General features: G+C 42.8%; 1 protein-coding gene across 3 annotated transcripts in view; it reads left to right on the top strand.

The window, feature by feature from the left end:
* Positions 1–4,368: 4,368 nt before the first annotated feature.
* The window catches only part of acsbg2 (acyl-CoA synthetase bubblegum family member 2), a 55,327-nt gene continuing 34,891 nt past the window's right edge, over positions 4,369–24,804 (top strand). For 2 of the 3 annotated variants that reach the window (XM_078555836.1, XM_078555835.1), the window contains exons 1-3: positions 4,369–4,560; positions 9,530–9,659; positions 18,471–18,592. In XM_078555836.1, coding sequence (XP_078411962.1) covers positions 4,398–4,560; positions 9,530–9,659; positions 18,471–18,592 — 415 coding nt within the window. In that variant the 5' untranslated portion in view covers positions 4,369–4,397. Of the gene's footprint in view, positions 4,561–9,020; positions 9,087–9,529; positions 9,660–18,470; positions 18,593–24,804 lie in introns of those variants that run through there. The other variant, XM_078555839.1, reaches the window with a different exon arrangement.

The raw sequence follows: 24,804 nt of genomic DNA, 5'->3' as shown, positions 1-24,804 counted from the left end.
ACATACCTTTAGATCTCTATCTGGCCTCATCTCCTCTTGAGACTGCCTCCTCAGCCCTCACCATTTTGAGGCCACTAGCACAGATCAACATGTGTCCCTAAACATATCCAGAGATACCTTCCTTCCCCAGTACAGCTCTCGTCCTGCAGCCTCTTCCCTTGCCTGAGACCATTTCTCCCCCTTCCCCAAGCAAGACCTTGCCCTGCAGCCATTGAAAGGCCACCCACATATGGCTGATCTGGTAGGTAGAGGCCTACCCGTGAGCCCCCCTAAAAGTGATGTGGTGCTGTCTGTGAAGCCTGGCAGTGATGACTGCCAGTGCTGACCAAAACAAGGTAGGCAAATAAACTTTGAAGTCCCGAGTGAAGTGCAGCCTGCCAAGTGCACGCCTTATATATGCTGCTGTGAAACACATTGGGGAGTTTTCCCTCCGATGTTGTTGGACAATCCAGCAAGGGGGGGATAAGTCTGGCAGGCTGGCCTTATAATGATATGCTGATGTATTACAATGAGGTTCCCAACATCCAATGGTGGGGAATGCGGCTCACCATTGGTGGGCGGTGCAGACAATCGCAAACTGGTTTCATAACGTCGTGAAACTGACCTTTGGCCTTCTCGCTATATTGTCCGCTCACACTGCCAAACACGCCCAATACTGGCTGCTGCGGAAAATCCTGGCCCAGGTCAACTGGCTTCTACTTCCCCATTTTCTCTGTTCCTCCTTTCTTAAATACTGAGGTTATGTTTGCTACCTTCCAATCCTTGGGAACTGTTCTAAAATCTAAAGAATTCCAGAAGATCAAAAACAATGCATCCACTTTCTCTGCAGCTACCTAGGATGCACATCATCAGATCTAGGAATTTGTCACCACTAGTTTCATTAAATTCTTCAGTACTATTCCTTTACTTATACTTATTTCTTTAAGTTCCTCATTCTCATTAAACACTTGGTTCCCCATTCTTTCCTTGATTTTTTTTTAGGTTTTCTACTGTGAAGGCAGCTACAAAGTATTTGGTTAACATCTCTGCCATTTTCTTATTTGCCATTATAATTTCATGTGTGTCTTCTTTTAATGTGTTCATACATACTTTCACTAATCTTTTCCAATTTATATAGCTATTGAAACATTTACAGTCTATTTTTATGTCTCTTGCTAATTGGCTCTCATAATCTCTTTTCTCTTTTTATTTATCAATTTCTTTGTCATCCTTTGCTGAATTCTAAAATCTTCCCCATCCTCAAGCTTACCATGCTTTTTAGCAACAGTATAAGCCCCTGCCTTTGATCTAATTGTCATGACCAGAAGACATGAAGGAAAATATATATAATATCTGTGTCACTCTGGCTACTTTATAAAATTACTATTTTTCTTTTAAAATGGACAGGTAGCTGGACTGATAAACTGGCCGTGGCTGACCACATGTTGGTAGCTCTGGAAGTTTCTGAGCAGTTTAAAAGTGGACAAAGGCTAACACATCAAATTCCTGGGTTGTAACACTCCTTGCATTGTATAAACTTTCCAGCCAAGCCAACACAAAGGATAGTAGATGAGACGTCTGCACCAGCCAGCTATGGACAAAAGCAAAGCTATTTGTGACTCCTTGTCTCCAACATTGTGCTAACGGTTCTACAGTTATGTGCTCAACACACAATGGGTTTTAACAAGAGGTCTCATTAGCTGAATAGCTCAACCCAAAACCACCCTGTCACATGACTGAGACTTGAGTGCTTGAATTGCTTTAATTATACATCTTTCGGATTCCATCTTCAGTCTGCTGTTTAACACCTGACTGGCAGCCCTGGTTATGATGGACAATGGGCTCCCATCTAACCTGACTCTGCTGGGAAGAATTGTACTATCGCCTGCAGAACTGATTCAACCTCAGCATGCCTACTTCATCTTGGCACCTGAACACCACTGGAAAAACGTATCTTACACCACCGGTTTTTGGCCAGCCGACCCCTGCAAAAGAATCCCTTATTGCACTTTGATTCTGGACTCCGGGCTCATGTGAAACTATAATTCCTATTTTTATCATGGTCTTTGTCTTGAACCCCTTTCTTTCCCTTATCCCTCTTTTATTATATGAATGCAAAAAGGGGCAGATGTTGCGAAACCCCTTTCCCATGTTTTGTGTGTGTGTGTGTGTGTGTATAAAATAAACCAACCTTCATATTTTACGTTTTCTCGAGTTTGCTGTGGGGTTATTAAGGGAGGATTGGATCACTCCAAACCAAAGAGTTGGGGAACATACGCTTCCACTATAAAGGGGGAAATCAAAAATCACCTTTTTGTTTACGGATGGGTAGTGAGTGGAGAAATCAGGGCTGTTTAAATTAAAGCCCCTCCTGTCCGTAACAGTAATACTATCTCTAACTCCTCTTATTAGTCACGGTTGAACCACGAAACAAAGTGTACCAGTCTCCTTAAGTGTGTATGTGGGCCCCACCATTGCAGGAAAAAGGCCTGAACCATTGAAACCCCCGTCCAAAATTTGGAAAATGACCTCCCAAGCAGGATTGGTGGGGGTCGGGAGGCTGAGCAACCCTGACCTTATAGGCAAGCGAGTGCTAGAATTTTCAGCAAGCATAAACAAGCGGGCACACAAGAGGCGACTAAAATGGTAGGCCACCATCAAGCAGGATCCTGGCATAATTGCCATGATTGTGACTTCGGTAATTTGAGGCCATGCTCCTTTAATGATGTGAAATATAGTGAAGCATAAAATGTTTGTTGCATTTGGAAGGGTCCTATGGACATAGCCTTGTAATAGCTATTACTGTTAGTATTGTACAAAGAGGCATTAGCATCTGGAAGGAAAGAGCTTGCATCCATTTAGTACCTTTCATAACCTCAGGATGTCCAAAGCAATTTGCAGCCAATTAAGTACTTTTTGAGAGGTAGTCACCATTGTAATGTGGGACAGTACAACAGCTAATTTGCATCCAGCAAGGTCCTACAACCAGCAATGAGATAATAGCCAGGTAATGTTTGTTGAGAGTCTGTGCCCGTATGCAATAAGACCTGCACAACATTCAGGCTTGGGAAATATATATAATATCTACGTCACCCTGGCTACTTTATGAAATTGCTATTTTTCTTTTAAAAGGACAAATGGCTGGACACCATCCAAGACAAAGCAGCCCGTTTGATTACAGCACCCAATCCACCACTTTAAACATTCCTGTGAAGCACAGTAGCAGCAGTGTGTACAATCTGCAAGTGGCATTGCAGCAACTCACCAAGGCTCCTTCGACAGCAGCTTCCAAACCCATGACCTCTACCATCTAAAAGGACACGGGCAGCATGGAAACACCACCAGCAAGTTCCCTGCCAAGCCACACACTATCCTGACTTGTAAATATCTCGCCATTCCTTCACTGTTGCTGGGTCAAAATCCTGGAACTTTCTCCCTAACAGCGCTGTGGGTGTATCTACCCTACATGGACTGCAGTGGTTCAAGAAGGCAGCTCACCACCACCTTCTCAAGGGCAAGTTGGGATGGGCAATAAATGCTGGTCTTGCCAATGACATTCACAGTCCAAGAATAAATAAATAAAAAGGAAATATTGGCCAGGATACTAAGAAAACCCCCTGCATGGGATCTTTTACATCCACCTGAGATGACACATGGGATTTGGGTTAACATCTCATTGAAAAGAGGACACCTCTGACAGTTCAGCACTCCATCAGCAATGCAATGATTATACATTAATGATTATACCCCTCGGGTGGAATTTCACAGCCCCAACACGGTTGGTGGGGAGGGGGGGGCGCTAAAATGCGGCGAGCCATTTCAAACTCCAGACTTTAGCTGGACTGTAAAATTCCACCAGCGTAAAATTCCACCCCTAAAGTGGGCCCAAAACTAGAGCCTTCTGATTTAGAGGTGAAAGTTTTGCCCCATTGAGCTGTGGCTTCGCTCTGGTAAGCAACGTCTACTCTATCACAAAACATAACTGTGGATATCTTTGTCTGGACACTCATTAAGAAGAGGTAATATGAAGATGTGACCCACTGTATTTTAACTTCTGCTTTTATCTTTCATTTGTAGCATTTTTGTTATGCATTTTTGCAATAAAGTGGAATAGCCTTGGGGAAATAATTGTATCAATTGTGTGAACAATTCAAAGCTTTTCAAGCAGCTGTTAGGACGTGAGTTTATGTATGAGTGCATGTGGATGGGTGTGATTTGCGCAAAGAACCACGCGGCTAATGAGAAATCGCTGCATTCCCACTGAGGTTTGGGAAAATCAGCAGTGACTGTCACTCGCCAATGAACTAGTACCATGTAGTCGGAGGATCTTGCCATATTAGGGCTGTGGTTACATGGGGTGATGGGGTACCTGCAGACAGTTGTATCCAATCAGAAAGTAGGAAATGTGACATCACTGAATGCTGATTACTCTTGGGGGAAGCTGCTTGAACAATGCAGGCGGCGATTCTGCTTCGATAAAGAAAGCGAACAGTTATTTTCATGGACTAGCAAGTAGATTACAGAAGCTGCAGGTTTTGGTGTCAGATTTTAAACCCTCTCCTATTATGCCAAGGATAGAATGTAAGGAATACTTGGTTTTGTTTTAAAAAGGAACTAACATGCTATATTAATTGCATCTGCATTAAAGAAATGTAATACAGAAATGGGCTTTTATAAAACGCCAAAGAACGGACTGCATGGGAGCTATGTAACGGTTTAACTTGATCGTTTGATGACTGGTGGAATATGCTGTACACGAAGCAGCAGGTTTCTGTAAAATGTTAAACTCGTTTGGGAAAATATAGAAAAGGGATTAATTCAGTCACATACTTTGGTAGCGATTTGAGGTCTAATTTCCGCAGTAGTTTTACAGTCTTTGCGATGATGCAGCTTTGGCATGGAGAATTCTGTCCGTTGTACAATAACAATGAATTAGCTGGAGTATGTGTCTTTATTACGGTATTCTGTGGTCACTAAAATGCCCTCGGTTGATTTAGATTTTTATGATTTTTTTAATCGTATTTTGCTTTAATATCTGTTCCCAGCCAAATGTGATGAGGCTTCCAAATGTTATCAAAGTGTTGTCTTGGAATTTATTCAATATAATGCTAGAAATTGTGGTGGGTGTCCAACTGCAAATGCTTGTTATTTTAAGCTAACTGGTCAAGAATTGAAATTCTTGGATTTCAGTTGGATCAGAACTGCTGTATCAGTTTGAAAACACAACAGATCATTTTCTACTTTAATGGTAATAAAACCAAAGGCTTAGAAACCCAGATGAGTAATTGCATGTTTTGCTATACTATTTAAAGTTATGCTGTAGCAAGCAGCTGTTTGCTTTGCAAATTACTATGTTTTACCAATCATATGCATGCTCACGGATTACAATTGGTAAAATATATTATAAGAAGCATTCCCCTTCAAACCGCGAGTGCTTCACAAATGCTGTATTTTTTTTTGAGGACATAATGCAATCCTAATCACTCTTGTTGGGCAGAATCAACATTCTTGAAGAAGGGAACGTGCTGTTCAGGCAGGATCCTGAACATGGTCCTTGCTGAATGAGAAAGATGTTCAGCCGGGTAATGATCTGGGACTGCAAGAAGCCCAGAATTTTTAATTCTGGTGTAAAAACGAGGTCGCTTTTGGATAGCTATGGGTATAGGCCAGGGAGTGGAGAAGCCTGTTGCGGAACTCACCAAGAGGAAAGGAGTCGAATAACCAGGAAGCGATTGATACACAGAGGACGAGGAAGCTTTCTTCTGTTATCTGGCACTGAGAAGCAGCAAAGTCCAGGGCTGAGGACTCCATTTAGGTGGCTCACAGCTCAGATTTGAAATTCCATGATTCTTTTGTTGTTTAAATTGAAATTATGTATTAGTACAAGGTGGAATTTGTAATGTAAGGATGTAGAGCCACAGAATACAAAAATACCATCCCTGCTAGTTCTTTTACCAAGCTGTTAAATAGTAGTTGAGAGTGACGCAGGGTGACAAGCGTTTTCAATTTTCACTTATTTTCCTGTGGGAAAGCTTTTAACTTAAACTAACCCTGGTGATTAGATCAAGAATTCACAGTGAGGGTTGGGGATGAGGGGGAAGAGGATGCTGTATTTTGCTACTCTGCCCTGCCTTCCTCATGGCTCTCTTATAATACTGTGTATGGAGTCTATGATGGCGCTTTGAGTGTCACCATATAGCAGATGAGCGCAGTACAAATAAAATGGAAATCTTTCGGTTATGTATTTAATGTGCCAGTCATCTTATTGAAACTGCGACAGGGATGACAGTTGACACTTGATTTAATACTGAAATGTTTCTGATCCTGACTCGATCTCGAATGTAACTATTCTGGCTCCTTCCATTCTTGTAGAATCATAGAAATTAAAGCACTGATGGAGGCCATTCAGCCCATTGTAAATATGCCAGTGCCAGCCCTTCAACTGGAGCTAGTTAGTCAAATCCAATTTCTCTGCCCATTTCCCATATCCTTTTATATTCGTGTAAAATCTTTATTCAATTCCCATTTTAAATGCTGTTACAGCCTAAGCCTCAATAGGTGCTTGTGACAACCCTCTTTTTCAGTAATTATCCTTCGTTTATGCCATTTTATTATTGGGTTGCCAACCATTGGCAATAATATAATTCTTAATGCACCCAAAAACATCTGTAATTTTGACAGCTCTTCCCTTAGCATGCGAGAGGAAAATAAACAAGTTAACATTTGATTAATCTGTCATCTATTTGCAGATGGGGAGAGCAGCTGATTTGTTTGAATCATGTGCCTTTTCATTTTATTTCTATACATGGAACAAATTGGCTGATAATTTAATTTTGATTTATAATTGTGTGTAATCAGATAACCAATGTGGCTGCTGTGAGGAAAAAATAGGAATATTAGTCAAGTTTTGGCTTGGTCGAGATCCCTTTGACTTGATCACAAGACTGGGGTGGGGGTGTGGGTGCAGAATGCTAGGGCAGGATTCCTCCTCAATCTTCAGTGGTTCCGTTGCCTTTTTAGAGGAGTTGGGAGGGGGGGGAACACAAAGTTGGGTCACCACTTTTTTCACTCCATGTATTTTCTGACAAACACTGGAAGTCCACGCAGCAGTGATGGTTTGATCTGAGGCCACACTTTCCATCATTGCTGCTTCAGTAACACTGGTCACTAGGAATGCCAGCTATTCAGCCAAACAAAAAGCAACATTAGTGGATGTAGGGACTAATGTGTTTCCTGTAGCCCCCTTACTGATGTTTCGGCTTCGGTTATGACTGGCCATTTTTTTGTGAGGCAGCTTGAGGCCTATTGCTGGGCTTCTGCTGCAGCAGCAGTCACCTTCTTGGTATGTTCCCTGGTTGAAATTCGACTGGGAGACTGCAGCGATGATTCTAATTAGTACAACAGTGGAAATTTTGTGGATCTTGTGACGAACGGCAGTGGGCAGGGCAGACAGAGTGCCCTGCCCTGCCACATTAATGGACAATTGTGCTGCCAGGAATACATCCCTCCGAAATTAAAAAAAATACATAGAGCCAGAATTGTGTCTGCAGCCTTACATGACGCAATATTTGTGGATGATCGCCAAAGGATTGATAGGAGTTCCCCCACATGTAACCAAACATGTATTGTTGATTTGTTCAGTTCTGCAAGTAGGCTGCCAGTTAAAAATAACTTGTTAAAATTTAGTTATAAGTTTACATAACTGCCTTAAAAAGATTTCAGTTGGGGGAAAGAATACTCATTAACAAAACGATCATTAGAAGTAACAAAACAAAAACAATAATACCTGGAAAAACTCAGCAAGTCTGACAGCATCTGCGGAGAGGAACACAGTTAATGTTTCGAGTCCGAATGACTCTTCATCAGAACAAAGGAAAAATAGAAAAGAGGTGAAATATAAGCTGGTTTAAGGAGGGGGTGGGACAGGTAGAGCTGGATAGAGGGCCAGTGATAGGTGGAGATTGCCAAAAGATGTCATAGACGAAAGGACAAAGAGGTGTTGACGGTGGTGACATTAGCTGAGATATGTGCTAATGGTGACATTAAGGGTAGAAAGCAGGTTGAGCAAGGTACAGATAGCCCTAGTGGGGGTGGGGTGGGGGGAAGGGATCGAAATAGGCTAAAAGAGATAAAACAATGGATGGAAATACATTTTAAAATAATGAAAATAGGTGGGAAAAGAAATATATATATATAAATTATTGGAAAAAGGGGGATCGGAAAGGGGGTGAGGATGGAAGAGAGAGTTCATGATCTAAAGTTGTTGAACTCAATATTCAGTCTGGAAGGCTGAAAAGTGCCTAGTCGGAAGATGAGGTGCTGTTCCTCCAGTTTGTGTTGGGCTTCACTGGAACATTGTAGCAGGCCAAGGGCAGACATGTGGGCATGAGAGCAGGGTGGTGTGTTGAAATGGCAAGCGACAGGGAGGTCTGGGTCATGCTTGCGGATAGACCAAAGGTGTTCGGCAAAGCGGTCACCCAGTCTGCGTTTGGTCTCTCCAATGTAGAGGAAACTGCATTGGGAGCAGCGAATGCAGTAGACTAAATTGAGGGAAGTGCATGTGAAATGCTGTTTCACTTGAAAGGAGTGTTTGGGCCCTTGGACGGTGAGGAGGGGGGAAGTAAAGAGGCAGGTGTTGCACCTTCTGCGGTTGTATGGGAAGGTGGTGTGGGAGGAGGTTGAGGTGTAGGGGGTGATGGAGGAGTGGACCAGGGTGTCCCGGAGGGAACGATCCCTGCGAAATGCCGTGGGGGGAGGGGGGGGTGGGTGAAGGGAAGATATGTTTGGTGGTGGCATCATGCTGGAGATGGCTGAAATGGCTGAGGATGATCCTTTGAATGCGGAGGCTGGTGGGGTGGTGCCTTGATCATTAGAAGTAGACTGGATCAATATTGTTGCTCTTTGTAATTTGGAGGCGCTTATGATTCGCCCATGTGTGAGCCTTAGTTTAAAATGCCCACAAAGCTTGTGATTTCAGTGGGTGGTGCGTGAACTATAGTAACCTTTTGGGCAAGTCCCAAAGTGCTTCGCAAAGTGGGCTGGACCTACAGTTAATGAAGAGTCAGAGGCGCGGAGTGAATACAGGGTGGAGAGGGTAAGTCTTTGGTGTGTGATTGGGGCGGGTAGAGTGGAGGGTTTTTTAGGGGGGGGGTTACTGGAGTGTGTATGTGCGTGTGAAATACCTTCAGGTCCACCAGCCAGCGCAGTGAAAGGGCTGTGAGCAGAGGCAGGAACTGGGCATAATGAAATGACAGAGATATCTGAAAGGAGGTTTATTGAAATGAATGAGCCAGGAGACAAGGCGAGGTCGCAGGTGGTCATGAGCAGGACCTGGGCGTGGGGAATTATTTGAACTGCAGAATTCCTGTAACAACAACAACAACGACAACGAAGCATTTTATTCCCCTCCACTGGCTGCAGGGATAATTTCACAGCGCTTCCTGAACCGCTCCTTGCAACGGCGGCAGCGCTTCCTCCTGATTTTAGCAGCTATGACTCACCCCGCTTGTCTAATGTCCGGGTTAACATGTGGCATTTCTACCCCTTTCAGCCGGAGCAGTCCTGTGCGACATGTCCTTAAATATCATCGAGCCAGCATCTGGAATCTTAGATTATCAGCGGTCAAGTAGCGCACTGCTAAATGACATGTCCCTTTCCGCTAAACCAGAATTCGCAGAAAGGTACGTGGATCGGTCACTTTCATATTACAATTGCAATGCTTCACAATCTCCAAATAATGTTCACTGCATAGAAATTTGGTCTGCAATTATTTGCAGATTATGCTTTCATACTTTTTTTTTAGAATGACGGTGCCTGCAAGTTAGCTAAATGCCCTTGTATGAATATTCTATTGCACTATTTTCAGCAATCAAGTTATTTCAAGAGCTGAGACGTAAGACTAAAATTATATTCTATAATGGTGTATGTACTATATGTGCTAGGACTTAATCCTGGTGGAAGTGGAACCCACAATGGCATTTCAATAGCTACACACTTTTTTTGTGATGAGTTTACTGTAGCCAGATAAGAGGATTGTGGTTAGAAGATACAGTATATGCTGTGCTGAATGTGTGGCTTTACCATATCTAAACAATGTTTAAACATTCTTCATAACTGAACCATCATAGGTACAAGTAAATGACTGGCTGCTCTAATTCAAGGTCATTTATTTGGCTTGATGCTGCATGAATGGCATATAAAATATTGCTGTAGATTGTGATACCTCAGGAATGATTCAGGCAAGCTAGTATGGGCATATTTTCATTTTTCAGTGGGATTTTTATACCTCAGACAATCAGGCCACTTTAGTTAGGCTTCATTTTTTTCAGGTTAATTCGATTAATACTGTGGCAATGGAGTTTGAATTGGAAATAAATTTGCAAAATAGCTGACCAACCTGAGAAATATCATACATATTTCTTTGTCAGGGATGGGAGAACCAGTGGAATCCACCTTTGCCTGGTCACATCTCTGTTCTTTCCACCTACCTATCTGGATACAGGTCACATTACATTAAAATGTAATGAACAGGTATGGAAAATAATGAAAAAGGTAATGGAAGGCCTGCCTTTGTATTTTAGTCCTCTAAATATAAGAGGATAGAGGTCATTTTTCAGCTGTACAGAGCCCTGTGAGCAGTTCTGAGCACCACACCTTAGGAAGGATATTTGGCCTTGGAGGGAGCGCAGTGTAGATTTACTAGAATGATACCTGGACTCTAAGGGTTAAATTACAAGGATAAATTACACAAGCTAGCACTGCATTCCCTCAAATTTTGAAGGCTAACAGGTGATTTTGATTGAAGTTTTCAAGGTAGTTGGTGGAGCGGATAGCGTAGATAGAGAGGAACTATTTCCACTGGTTGGGAGGCTAGGACGAGCCCCAGAGTCCAAAAATTAGAGCCGCACCTTTTGGGAGTGAAATTTGGAAACACTTCTTTTCACACACTGTGGTGTGGTAGAGGTTTGGAAATCTCTTCCACAGAAGGCAATTGATGCTCGACCAATTGTAAATTTTAAATCCGAGACTGCTGATTCCTTTGGATGGTGAAAACGTAACAGATATGGGACAAAGGCAGGTATATGGAATTAGGTCACAGATCTCATTGAATGGCAGAACAGGCTTGAGAGGGCACCTTCTGTTCGCATGTAACATTAACTGCCAAACCTGTTTTGCTGAAGTGTGTTGATATGTTAACATGCTTGGTGTGTTTTGCCTATGAATTACTGGGAATGATGATACCATCGATGCATGCCTGAGTGTAATCACCAATGCCCTTTAAAATGGAGTCTGCTATTCATTGAAGCATGACTTCATCCTGAAAGGAATGTCTAGAATGTTGTGCAGTGCTGATAATCTAGAAAATATTGAGTCTATCCATACAATTAGTGACATCTGCCAACTATCTTCTGTTAGACCTAGCATAGTCAGATACTTAGTATTGTTTAGCTTCTCAAGAGGCTCAACTGTGGAAAAATGCCAAGTCATTTAGCTTCTAGTAATTTACACAGAACTATGTGCTTTTGTCCTTCTTGGGGTCATCAGCACCTGCAGTGCCCACAAAATGTGGCACAGCTGTTTTACCAGGTGCAGCATCTCCTGCACTTCCTTAGCTGTGTGTTCTGGAACATTTTGTAACATATCGTATTGTTGGTACATTGGATTTGAATTCCTGGTTTCCCTAAACGAAGTGATCAAAAACATATATAAATTTCTTGGCTGCTATTTGTGTGGGATTTAGCTACATTAATAGTGATCTTGTTTACTGAAGATCTTATTTTATGCTCAGACAAGAGACCTGTAACTTTGCCATGCTCTCCTTCACTGGGAGGCAACAGTGTTTAGGGCTATGTCTTCAGGGGTGATGTAGAGTTTTAACACAATCGCGTGATAGTCCCACTAATTGAGTAGTCAGTTGGATATATAAAGTATGCAGTCTATGCTGTTATGTCTTTCTAGCAGTCAGTATGGAGCAACCAACTGACTGACCTGATTTTTCCTGTTGCCAAGCAAAGTCATACGATCTTTGTGCCATCCTATTTACATCAAGTTAACCTAGTTGGAATTTGTACTCGGGTTGAATGATAAGTTATTAAGTTTCTGAGCTCGTCAGTGTTCATCTCTCACCCTGCCTCTCTGATTAGCATTTAATGACCATACACTTAGTGTCCCTAAAGCAATTCAGTGGCATGCCGACAGATTCTTGAGGTACTTCCCTTTTATGCGGACAAAAAAGAAGGCTTGTTTTATGCTTGGAGTTCTGCGCAGTGTATGAGCAGAATATAGGAGTTAGTGTGTCATTAATCTCTCAAGCAGCTTGTTTGTCTATGGATGTTGCAGGTTGGATCAAAGTTTTATTTGGCACTGCTGAAATAATTTTTGAGTCTTCAAACATAACTCTCAGTTGGATTCCAACTGGGGCATAAATCAAGTGAGCTATTGTTGGAAAGGATATCAGAATTTCAGACTTAAATAGGACACTTAGAAAATATCAACCGGATTAGACAAAGGGTCAACATGGATTTATGCAAGGGAAATCATGCTTGACAAACCTGGAGTTCCTTGAGGACGTAACTAGCAGAATAAGGGAGAACCAGTGGATGTTGTGAATTTGAATTTTCAGAAAGCTTTTGATAAAGTCCCACATAAGAGGTTAGTGTGCAAAATTAAAGCACATGGGATTGGGGGTAATATATTGGCATGGATTGAGAATTGGTTATCAGACAGGAAACAGAGTAGGGATAAATGGGTATCTTTCGGCATGGCAGGCAGTGACTAATGGGGTAGGTACTGCAGGGATCAGTGCTTGGGCCCCAGCTATTCACAATAATGATTTGGATGAGGGAACCAAATGTAATATTTCTAAGTTTGCTGACTACTCGAAACTTGGTGGGAATGTGAGTGATGAGGAGGGTGATAAGAGGCTTCAGGGCAATTTAGACAGGTTGAGTGAGTGGGCAAATGCATGGCACATGCAGTATAATGTGGATAAGTGTGAAGTTATCCGCTTCAGTAGGAAAAACAGAATGGCAGAGTATTCTTTAAACGGTGATAAATTGGGAAATGTTGATGTACAAAGGACCTGGGTGTCCTTGTACATCAATCACTGAAACCAAGCATGCAGGTGCAGCAAGCAGTTAAGAAGTCAAATGGTATGTTGCGAGAGGACTTGAGTACAGGAGCAAGGATGTCTTATTGCAGCTGTACAGGGCCTTGGTGAGACCACACCTGGAGTAGTGTGTGCAGGTTTGGTCTCCTTACCTAAGAAAGGATATACTTGCCATAGAGGGGGAGCAGCGAGGATTCACCAGACTGATTCCTGGGATGGCAGGGTTGTTGTATGAGGGGAGATTGGGCTGACTAGGCCCTGTATTCACTGGAGTTTAGAAGAATGAGAGGAGATCTCATTGAAACGTATAAAATTCTGACAGGGATGGACAGACTGGATGCAGGGATGATGTTTCCTCTGGCTGGGGGTCTAGAACAAGGAGTCACAGTCTCTGGATACAGGGTAGACTATTTAGGACTGAGATGAGGAGAAACTTCTTCACTCAGAGCCTATGCAATTCTCTACCACAGAAGGCAGTGGAGGCCAAGTCACTGAATATAGTTAAGAAGGAAATAACTTTCTGGACCCGAAAGGCGTCAAGGGGTATGGGGAGAGTGCAGGAGTTTGGTGTTGAGATAGAGGATCAGCAATGACCGTATTGAAGGAGCAGGCTCAAAGTGCCAAATGACCACCTCCTGCTTCTATTTTCTGTGTTTCTATGATGCACCAGTTTTATAAAAGCAAAATACTATGGATGATGGAAACCTGAAATCAAAACAAAAACAGAAAAAATTGGTCATCAACCTGAAATGTTAACTTCGACCCTCTCTCCACAGTTGCTACCTGTCCTATCAAGTATTTGCACACTTCCTGGTTTTTATTACACCAGTCTAATGCCTCATTTTACTTCTGTCTTCGGCTGAAACTGAGGAAGGAGTGTAGAGATGTGCTCATCTTGGCTAAAATGTAGCTTTGCAAATGGTGGGTTTAGGCCAAGATGACATCAGCAATTTTAAGTATCATTATTTATGACCCAGGTTCTGATGATCTAACTCATATCATTATAAAACTTGAATTTCAAATAACAGCTAAGGAAGGCTGATACTAGGATCTTAAAGCTGATTGCTGCGTTTCACTATGCTGCTACATGGAGGCTTAAAAATTCCATTTGGCCATTTGGCAAATTTTCTTTTACACTTTATTTTTCCCTTGAGACTGTTTCACGTTGAGGGACTTTTGTTAAAGTGGATGGTAAAGCTGTAAAGTGTTTTTTCTCATGGGGTTTTCCCTTTGACATTTATTTGTGCATCAGCCGTGACTCAGTTGGTAGCACTCTCGCCACTAAGTCAGAAGGCTGTGGGTTGAAGTCTCACTTCAGAGACTTGAGCACAAAAATCAAGGCTGACACTCCAGTGTAGTACTGAGGGAGTGCTGCACTGTTGGAAATGTCAACCTTTGGATGAGGGGTTAAAACGAGCCCCTGTCCGTCCTCTCAGATGGAAGATGCTACCCTCCTTTCATATTTGAGACCAGTGACACTTAAATTCTAGCCCCCTCGGGGATTGAGAGTATCCTCACTGCCTCTTTTCTGGATAATGGTCAGAAAACCTTTCACTAGATTTCTTTATCTATTGGATAGATCTTGTTTATTCACAGGATTTTTCACAGCTTCTGAGAATTACATATAAATATATGAATTAGAAGCAGGACACAATTCTGAAGAAGAGGCAGAAAGTTCTCCATGGTGTCCTGGCCAATGTTTATCCCACAATCCACATCACAAAATCAGATCATCTGGTCATTATCATATTGCTGTTTGTTGGAGCTTGCTGTGCACAACTTGGCTTATGGCATATCCTACGTTACACAGTGACTACACTTCATTGGCTTTGGGGTATCCTATGGTCATGAAAGACACTATACAAATGCCAGATTTCACCGCTGTGTCTGGTTTTCTGTCCTTCCATGGAAATTCTACCTCATTGTCTGAAATATGCAATTATGGGCAGCTTGCAGCCCTAACATGTTACCTTTGTCAATCATGTGCCTATTAAACCTCATTCTGTACTCATGGGGTCCTTGAGAGTGAGGGAGTTGCCACTTGCTAGCTGTTTCACTTCCACCTTCATGTTCTTGACTGTTGTACTTAACTGCTTGGTCACCTACTCCTTCTATTTCATCCTCCCTTCACAACACTTAATTTCGGTTGAAAGAATATTCATGTCATACTGAGAGAACTTTAAGGCTCTCTCTTCCTGGTTACTCTTGGATCTATATCTTCATGTAGAAGACTGACAGTATTCAGCCACATGCAAAAATCCAGTCAGTAGTGGAGGCAGGTGGTTTGGGAACAGACAGATCTTCCCTCCCATGGTGGGGGGTGGTGTCCGTAGTATTCCTCCACTTAGAACAAAGTTAATGAGTTCCATTCAGGGCCCAGTAAAGGTTCAGAGCAAATTCATCCTGACCCTCAGCTCCCTGAGGAGCTCAAGAAAAACGTACCTTCTTTTTACTCAGTCCAGGAAAGGAGCAGTTGTGGGTCACTGACATCTGCTGATAGATTGGGGTGGATGTCTCTAATTATATAAGAAATAGGAGCAGTAGTAGGCACATGGCTCCTCGAGCCCACTCTGCCATTCAATAAGATCATTGCTGAACCTCTACATCTAATGTGTTATACAGATGCAGGGTGACCAATCCCAAATCTCTATATGAGCCAATCCCCTTGATTTGGAATGGGTTCTGCGTCCTTATTGAAGAGCACCTGGTGTCCTGCTGTGTTGCACTTCTGGTGGTAATGAGATTCCAGAGATTAAAGGCTTGTCTATCTTTCTGATAACCTCATTTTATTCCTTATTAAAACCATTGTTCTGTGTTCTTCAGCTTGTTGGTCTGTTCGTAGTAATCTGTTTTACCACTTGCTCCTATCACTTATGTTTTCTTGGCTCTGCTACCCTCCTTTCATATTTGAGACCAGTGACACTTAAATTCTAGCTCCCTCGGGGATTGAGAGTATCCTCACTGCCTCTTTTCTGGATAATGGTCAGAAAACCTTTCACTAGATTTCTTTATCTATTGGATAGATCTTGTTTATTCACAGGATTTTTCACAGCTTCACATACAAATATATAAATTAGGAGCAGGAGTAGGTCACTCGGCCCCTTGAGCCTGCTCCGCCATTCAATAAGATCATGGCTGGTCTGATTGTAACCTCAACTCCCATTCCCGCCTAGCCCCAATAACCTTTCACCCCCTTGCTTATCAAGAATCTATCTAGCTCTGCCTTAAAAATATTCAAAGACTCTAATTCCAACACCTTTTGAGGAAGAGAGTTCCAAAGACTCATGACCCTCAGAGAAAATTTCTCCTCCATCTCTGTCTTAAATGGGTGACTCCTCCTTATTTTAAGCAGTGACCCCCTAGTTCTAGATCCTCCCACAAGAGGACATTGGCAGAGTATTACCAACACCAAAACACATTTTAAGATTTGGCTGTCAAATAACTTTAATGGACAAGCAAATAAGAAGAGTTATTATAATGCGTGCCTTTACAGTAATATCAGACTATAATGACTCCCCAAGATGAAAACTAATATCCTAGTTCGCAGTCTAAACTAATAATTTTAATTAACTTTTATACATGTAGTTTTTCTTTGAAACTGCAGACAGGCTCTCTCCAACTTGAATAGTTCAAACTAATTAAAAAGCTCTGAAACAGTTGTCAGGACTCAACGATTTCACAGAATCTCTCAGTGCAGAAGTGGCCCTTCGGCCCATCGAGTCTGTACCGACACGTGAGAAACACCTGAACTACCTACCTAATCCCATTTACCAGCACTTGGCCCATAGCCTTGAATGTTATGACATGCCAAGTGCTCATCCAGGTACTTTTTAAAGGATGTGAGGCAACCCTCCTCTACCACCCTCCCAGGCAGCGCATTCCAGTCTGTCACCACCCTCTGGGTAAAAAGGTTTTTCCTCACATCCCCCCCCTAAACTTCCTGCCCCTCACCTTGAAATAATGTCTCCTCGTGACTGACCCTTCAACTAAGGGGAACAGCTGCTCCCTATCCACCCTGTCCATGCCCCTCATAATCTTGTACACCTTGATCAGGTCGCCCCTCAGTCTTCTCTGCTCCAACGAAAACAACCCAAGTCTATCCAACCTCTCTTCATAACTTAAATGTTTCATCCCAGGCAACATCCTGGTGAATCTCCTCTGCATTCCCTCCAGTGCAATCACATCCTTCATATAATGTGGCGACCAGAATTGCACACACTACTCCAGCTGTGGCCTCACCAAGGTTCTATACAACTCCAATATGACCTCCCTACTTTTGTAATCTATGCCTCGATTGATAAAGGCAAGTGTCCCATATGCCTTTTTCACCACCCCACTAACATGCCCCTCCACCTTCAGAGATCTATGGACAGACACGCCAAGATCCCTTTGTTCCTCAGAACTTCCTAGTGTCATGCCATTCATTGAATACTTCTTGTCAAATTACTCCTTCCAAAGTGTATCACTTCACACTTTTCAGGGTTAAATTCCATCTGCCACTTATCTGCCCATTTGACCATCCTGTCTATATCTTCCTGTAGCCCAAGACACTCAACCTCACTGTTAACCTCCCGGCCAATCTTTGAATAGCTGTCAAAAGGATCTGCCAGTTATACAGGTAACCAAACAAATCATACTGTTGCTCCTGTTTCAGTTGTTTTGCTTGGCTCCTTCATAAAGCCATTAGCCTCGAGAGACCATGTGACAAAGGTCCCTCCCTTCTATCTGCTTTCCAATTTCATTTGTCCCATCCCCAACCTGGGTGCAGCCTGCAGATCGGTCAAATCACATTTTCCACTTGCAGGAGGTAAAACAACAGTTGCAATATCTTACTTATGAGTCATAAATTTTATTCAGGCTTTTTGTCTGGACATAAGGGCTGTCTTAAACTGCATGTACACAAGCTCATTAAAGCTGACAATTCAGAGAGCTTGGAGTATTGTGGGCACCATATTTCAGGTAAAATATGTTGGCCTTGTAGGGGCCACAGTGCAGATTCACCAGAATGATTGAAAGGGGTAAATCATAAAGATAGGTTGCATAGTCCAGGCTTGTATTCCATTTGAAGTTTTTAAGATGGTTAAAGGATTTGATGGGGTAGATAGTGAGAAACTATTTCCTCTGGTGGAAGAGTTGAGAACAAGGGGGCATCACCTGAAAATTGGAGCCAGTCCATTTGTGGGAGGGGAAGGGGTAGGTATCTGAAAAACTGCATCATACAATGGGTAGTGGAAATTTGGAACTCGACTCTTTCCCCTCAAAAAAATCTCTTGGTTGGTGGGGGGGGAATGCTACTTTACAACAATTTAAAAGGATATGAATGTACTTCAGTTTCCTGTGTTTCAACATAATATGTGCTTGTGTCTTCTGTCCCCACTTATAGCACCCAGGTTGTGGTAAGGTTGAATAATAGTTCTGTGGATGAAACAGACAGTGATGGCTTGAAATCCGGAGTGGTAGTTGATGAAATATCAAAAAAGATTGAAGTACCGGAGAAAAGAAATGGTAAGTGTGCTCCTATTTTGTGGAGCTGCTGTGGCATTTTATATCTTGTTAAAGTATATTTAATGTGGCGTCATTACTGTATTGCATTCCTGAGTTTACCAGATCACAATATTCAACTACAATACTTTGATTTTGAGAGTGTCTTCGTGCCCCAGTTCTTGTTTTTGGCTGTGTATCAATGATATTTCCTAAACCGATTAATCCCAGAGGGTAACACACGTCCTTGTGGGGCTTTAATTATTTCAGCCCATTGAACCATCGTAGCCCGCACTTATAATGCAGCACTGCCTCAGTACTTACTCATCTTCTGGATGAGATGTTAAACTGAGTTGTCATCTCAACATAAAAGATACTGTTGAACTTTTTAGATAGAAAGATTTACATTTATATAGCGTTTTTCATGCACTGGATGTCTCGAAGTGCTTTACAGTCAACAAAGTACTTTCAAAGTGTGATCACTGTTGTAGAAACATGGGAGTTCTCCTGGTGCCCTGCCCCGCCCAGCCAAACAGCATCAAGTAAACAGATTAGTGTGGTGTAGATATATCATTTTAAATATGATGCACGTCATAACTACTTTACACTCGAGTATCTTCAACTTTTACACTGGTTCATATGCAAAGTTCATCTGCCTGAAGAATCCCTGCCCACAAAAATGGCCACGCCCTAGCTGAAATGGCGAGGTTTCCCGCATCGCCCCCCCTCCCCCAAGTTGTGCCCATTTGAGGGTGTTCTTCATTTTGTATTAATTTCAGAAAAGGTGTTTGTGATTCGCCTAGCTCTATATGAATCATATTGCAGCCTGAAACTCTGACGTAAAGGTAACATTAATCCGGTGTTAATCACCCATACCTGAAGTGACCAGCAGCCAGGTGAAACTTTTCTCTTAGCTGCTGCAGTTGTTTTGAATTCTGTTTTGAGTCTATACGCAGTCACATTGAGCGGAACAGGACACCTCTGTGTGGCTTCAATTGACTATTGGTCTCAGGGCTTGTGTACCAAGAACTGATCAAGGCAGTCAATTGAAGCCAACTATAACACCAAGAGTATTCAACCAGTTAGTTCAAGATTAGCTCATTTCCTGGAAAACCACTCCCCTTTGCATCCCCTGGAGGATGTTGAGTCAAAAATCCTTATAATTAGTCACATTGGCACTGACTCGTGATTGTATGTGCAGGCTTATGCTATTGAGTTTGCAGGGAAACTTGAGTATATTGTCATTTCTGCCTAACCAGCATTGTCCAGGGCATTCTTGGGGCATGTTGTGAATTATGCCTTAGTGGAAACTCCATGCCAGCATTGCGTCATTATCGTTTATTGTTATTTAGGGGACCTTGGCATATGCAAATTGGCTGTAATATTCGCCTATGTAGTGGGCCATTGCGCTTCATTTCAAAAGTAATTAATTGATATGAAATGCTTTGTGCTGTGAGGAGATGAAAGTGCTTTACAAATGCAAATTATTTCATTGTTTCTTTTGTTGTCATCAGCCTAAAGGTCATATTGTTTCTATAAACATGACAAACGATTGTGTTCAACAAGGTAAGGGATGTTTGCAATGAGAACTATTGGGTTTTGAACTCCCAGTGCCAGTAACAAGAATTTCCGGGTCAGGAAAATAATTAAATTCAAAATCAAGTTCCTCCTATTTTGCCCCAAAAATGTTCTCTAATTGAGCCTCAGATCAGTAGACTAGTGCATTAAAGTGACGAGTTTCAATTTCAATATACATCAGCCAAAAGGCTACATGTTTCCCTCAGCATGGAAAGTTTACTTTAAAAAGAAAGTGCGATGCTTCATAATGTGATTGTTTATCAGAACACAACAAAAAAAGAACTGGGAATTGTTCAAAATGCATGCAGCGAAGACCACAATTTAGATTTTTCTTTTTGCTGGGCCTGGAGAAAGGAGGAAAAAGGTGTGGAAAGGTATTACTTTGATTCTCCATCTCCATTTTGTGGGATTTCCTGAAGCTTCCATTTGTTCAACAGGTTTCTAGTTTTAGCTTCATTCTCCACTTTGTGGGTAGTGGCCAAGAGCACAAGCTGCAGTCTGCTTACTGCACCCATGTCCAGGCTCAAGATGAAGACAAATGCTGTTGACATTGTTCTAGAGTGCACTGACACAGGATAGGAAATACACAAGGGTGTGACTTCCTCACAGATGCCCATATTGGGGGAAAATCTATGCCACATCTTCAGCTTGAGTCAATATTACATTTTTAGTTAGCACTCAGTGAGTAGTTTGGAGAGTGGTTAATGAATGATGAAGTGGCCCATGTTGATTTTATAGAAAGGAGTAGTCAGGTACATGAACAAGTATTCAATTTACGCTCAACATTTAAGATCAACATGAGATGCATGAAGGGAAGGTTAAAAAAGAATTCTTGTTTGACAGAGATGCAAGTCAATTATGGGTTTCTGCTTTACTTTATTCTTCCGTGGAATGTGGGTGTCACTGGCTAGTCAAGCATTTGTTGCCCATCCCTAATGGACTTTTGAGGCTGAACAGATTGGTTTGTATGCAAGTTTACAGTTTTGGGACAAATGTTGGTTTTGATCACCCTCTGCCTGCTCTAATCTTTAGGAAAAAGAGGATGGGACAGTGGCCCTGTCCACCGGCCGGAAAGCCGGGGGTGACTTCCCCAAGGCCTTTTTCAGAAGCCCTGGCAGAATTTGGTGCCAATCGGGCAGTTAACTGCCTACAGTCAGGGCTTCTGTCCCTTTAAAAGGCAGAGATCCCACCTCCAAAAGCTGCCAGCCAGTCGGGCTGTTCCTCAGTCCCGCAGGGAACGAAGGTGGAGGCCCCATGAGTTCTTCGGCTTGCTGAGATCAGGCAGTCAGTCCCCTGTGAGGGTGTTGGTGGGTGGGTTGTTGTGGAGGGCAGGAGCCTCCTTTCAGCAAGGGTGCCATTGCCACTGGGGGTAGGGTTGCCCTCTTTGGGCCACAGGGTGCTTGATGAAGAAGGCCCAACCCTCCTCCCCCTGGCCAGCTTTTTCAGGGTGGCTTCCCCACGTGGTGTAAGGTTCCATGCAGCTGATAGAATACCAGCAATGGTGGGATGAGGCCCTTAATGTGGCCATTAATTGGGCTGCCCAACCTCCACCTTCCCTCCTGATTCCACAGTTGCATCTCTCCCACTCCCAGCCTGCTTGCTGATTTGGGGTTTGTGGGGAATTAAATTCCCCTCGAATAGTGCATTGACCTTTTAACTTGTTTGACCTGGACTTGACCCATGTGAGACAGATGCTTGTTCTCTGCAACGGTTTGATGTGAAATGAAGTTGGACAGTCTTTAAGGTCTTATTTTGTGGTTCATCGTTTGTAAGGGCTATATTCTGTAGCAAAGAGGAGCAGGGAAGAAGGGCCTTAGAATAATTGATATTATTTGATATTAAGTATCTTCCAAAAGATTTAATTTAAAGGGGTAAGTCACAGCAAGGGAGCTCAAAGCCATGGTGTGCTCCTCCTGCTCTATGTGGGAAGCTGGGAACATTTCCAGTGCCCGGGGCCAGGATGTGTGCGGGAAGCTCCTGGAAGCCTGGGTTTCAGAGCTGGAGCGGTGGCTGGGGACTCTGTGGAACCCCCCGCCTCGTGGATGCATTGTGGATAGCACGTATAGAGAGGTGGTCACACCGCAGGCTAAGAGTCCACAGGCAGGAAGGGAATGGGTGACCACCAGGCAGAGCAAGAGGACTAGGCAAGAAGTGCAGGAATCTCCTGTGGCTATTCCCCTGCAAAACAGATATACCGCTTTGGATACTGTTGAGGGGCCTCTCTGGGGAAAGCAGCAACAGCCAAATTCGTTGCACCATAGTTGGCTCTGCTGCACAGGAGTAAGAAGTGTGGGAATGCAATAGTTATAGGGGATTCAATTGTAAGGGGAATAGATAGGCATTTATGTGGCCGCAAATGAGACTCCAGGATGGTATGTTGCCTCCCTGGTGCTAGGGTCAAGGATGTCTCAGATCGGGTAGAGGACATTCTGAAAGGGGAGGGTGAACAGCCAGTGGTCATGGTACACATTGGTACAAACAACATAGGTTTAAAAAAAAAATGGATAAGGTCCTAAAAGCAGAATATAGGGAGTTAGGAAGTAAGTTGAAAAGTAGGACCTCAAAGGTAGTGGTCTCAGGATTACTACCAGTGCCATGTGCTAGTCAAGAGTAGAAATCGCAGGATATATTGGATGAATTCATGACTGAAGAGATGGTGTGAGGGGGAGCGTTTCAGATTCCAGGGAAATTGGGACTGGTTCTAGGGGAGGTGGGACCAGTACAAACTGGACAGGTTACGCCTGGGCAGGACCGGGACTGATGTCCTGGGGGAACATTTGCTAGAGTGGTTGGGGAGCGTTTAAACTAAAATGTCAGGGGGATGGGAACCTATGCAAGGAGTCAGAGGAGGGGGAATCAAGGTCAAGAACAAAAGACAGAAAGGGGAATAAGAAAAGTGATAGGCAGAGAAATCAAGGGCAAGAATCAAACAGGGCCTCAGTGAAAAATAGTGGGAACAGGACAAGTAATGTTAAAAAGACAAGCCTTAAGGCTTTGTGCCTTAATGCGAAGAGCATTTGCAATAAAGTGGATGAATTAATCACGCAAATAGATGTAAACAGGTATGATATAGTCGGGATTACGGAGACATGGCTGCAGAGTGATCAGGGATGGGAACTGAACATCCAGGGGTATTCAGTATTTAGGAAGGACAGACAAAAAGGAAAAGGTGGTGGAGTTGCATTGCTGGTTACAGAGGAAATTAACACAACAGTGAGGAAAGATATTAGCTCCGACGATGTGGAATCTGTATGGGTAGAGCTGAGAAACACTAAGGGGCAAAAAACGTTAGTGGGGGTTGTATATAGACCCCCAAACTGTAGTGGTGATGTTGGGAATGGCATTAAACAGGAAATTAGAGACGCATGCAATAAAGGAACATCTCTAATTATGGGTGACTTTAATCTGCATATAGATTGGGCAAATCAAATCAGTAGCAATACCGTAGAGGAGGAATTCCTGGAGTGTATATGGGATAGTTTTCTGGACCAATACATTGAGGGACCAACTTGAGAACAGGCCATCCTAGATTGGGTATTGTGTAATGAGAAAGGAATAATTGGCAATCTAGTTGTGCGAGGCCCCTTGGGGATGAGCGACCATAATACGATAGAATTCTTCATCAAGATGGAGAGTGACATAGTTGATCCTGAGACTAAGGAACCGAATCTTAATAAAGGGAACTACGATGGTATGAGGCGCGAGTTGGCGATGATGGATTGGGAAACGTTACTTAAAGGGATGACGGTGGATAGGCAATGGCAAACATTCTAAGAGCGCATGGGTGAACTGCAACAATTGTTTATTCCTGTCTGGCACAAAAGTAAAACAGGAAAGATGGCCAAACATGGCTTACAAGGGAAATTAGAGATAGTATTAGATCCAAGGAAGAGGCATACAAATTGGCCAGAAAAAACAACAGACCTGAGGATTGGGAGCAGTTTAGAATTCGGCAAAGGAGGACCAAGGGATTGATTAAGAAGGGGAAAATAGAGTACGAGAGTAAGCTTGCGGGGAACATAAAAACTGACTGTAAAATTTGCTATAGGTATGTGAAGAGAAAAAGATTGGTGAAGACAAATGTAGGTCCCTTGCAGTCAGAAACAGGGGGATTTATAATGGGGAACAAAGAAATGGCTGACCAACTAAATACATACTTTGGTTCTGCCTTCACAAAACAGGACACAAATAACATACCAGAAATGTTGGGGAACACAGGGTTTAGTGAGAGGGAAGAACTGAAAGAAATCAGTATTAGTAGGGAAATGGTGTTGGGGAAATTGATGGGATTGAAGGCCGATAAATCCCCAGGGCCTGATAATCTACATCCCAGAATACTTAAGGAAGTGCATCTAGAAATAGTGGATGTATTGGTGGTCATCTTCCAAGATTCTATAGACCCTGGAACAGTTCCTACAGTTTGGAGGGTAGCTAATGTAACCCCACTATTTAAAAAGGGAGGTAGAGAGAAAACACGGAATTTTAGACCAGTCAGCCTGACGTCGGTAGTGGGGGAAATTCTAGAGTCCGTTATAAAAGATTTAATAGCCGAGCACTTGGAAAACAGTGGCAGAATCGGACAAAGTCAGCATGGATTTACGAAAGGGAAATCCTGCTTGACAAATCTACTGGAATTTTTTGAGGATGTAATTAGTAGA

The sequence above is a fragment of the Cetorhinus maximus genome, chromosome 13 (genome assembly GCF_964194155.1).
Source record: "Cetorhinus maximus chromosome 13, sCetMax3.hap1.1, whole genome shotgun sequence".
Taxonomy (NCBI): domain Eukaryota; kingdom Metazoa; phylum Chordata; class Chondrichthyes; order Lamniformes; family Cetorhinidae; genus Cetorhinus; species Cetorhinus maximus.
The sequence above is the reverse complement of the archived record's forward strand: the minus strand, read 5'-3'. Positions and strand labels throughout refer to the sequence as shown.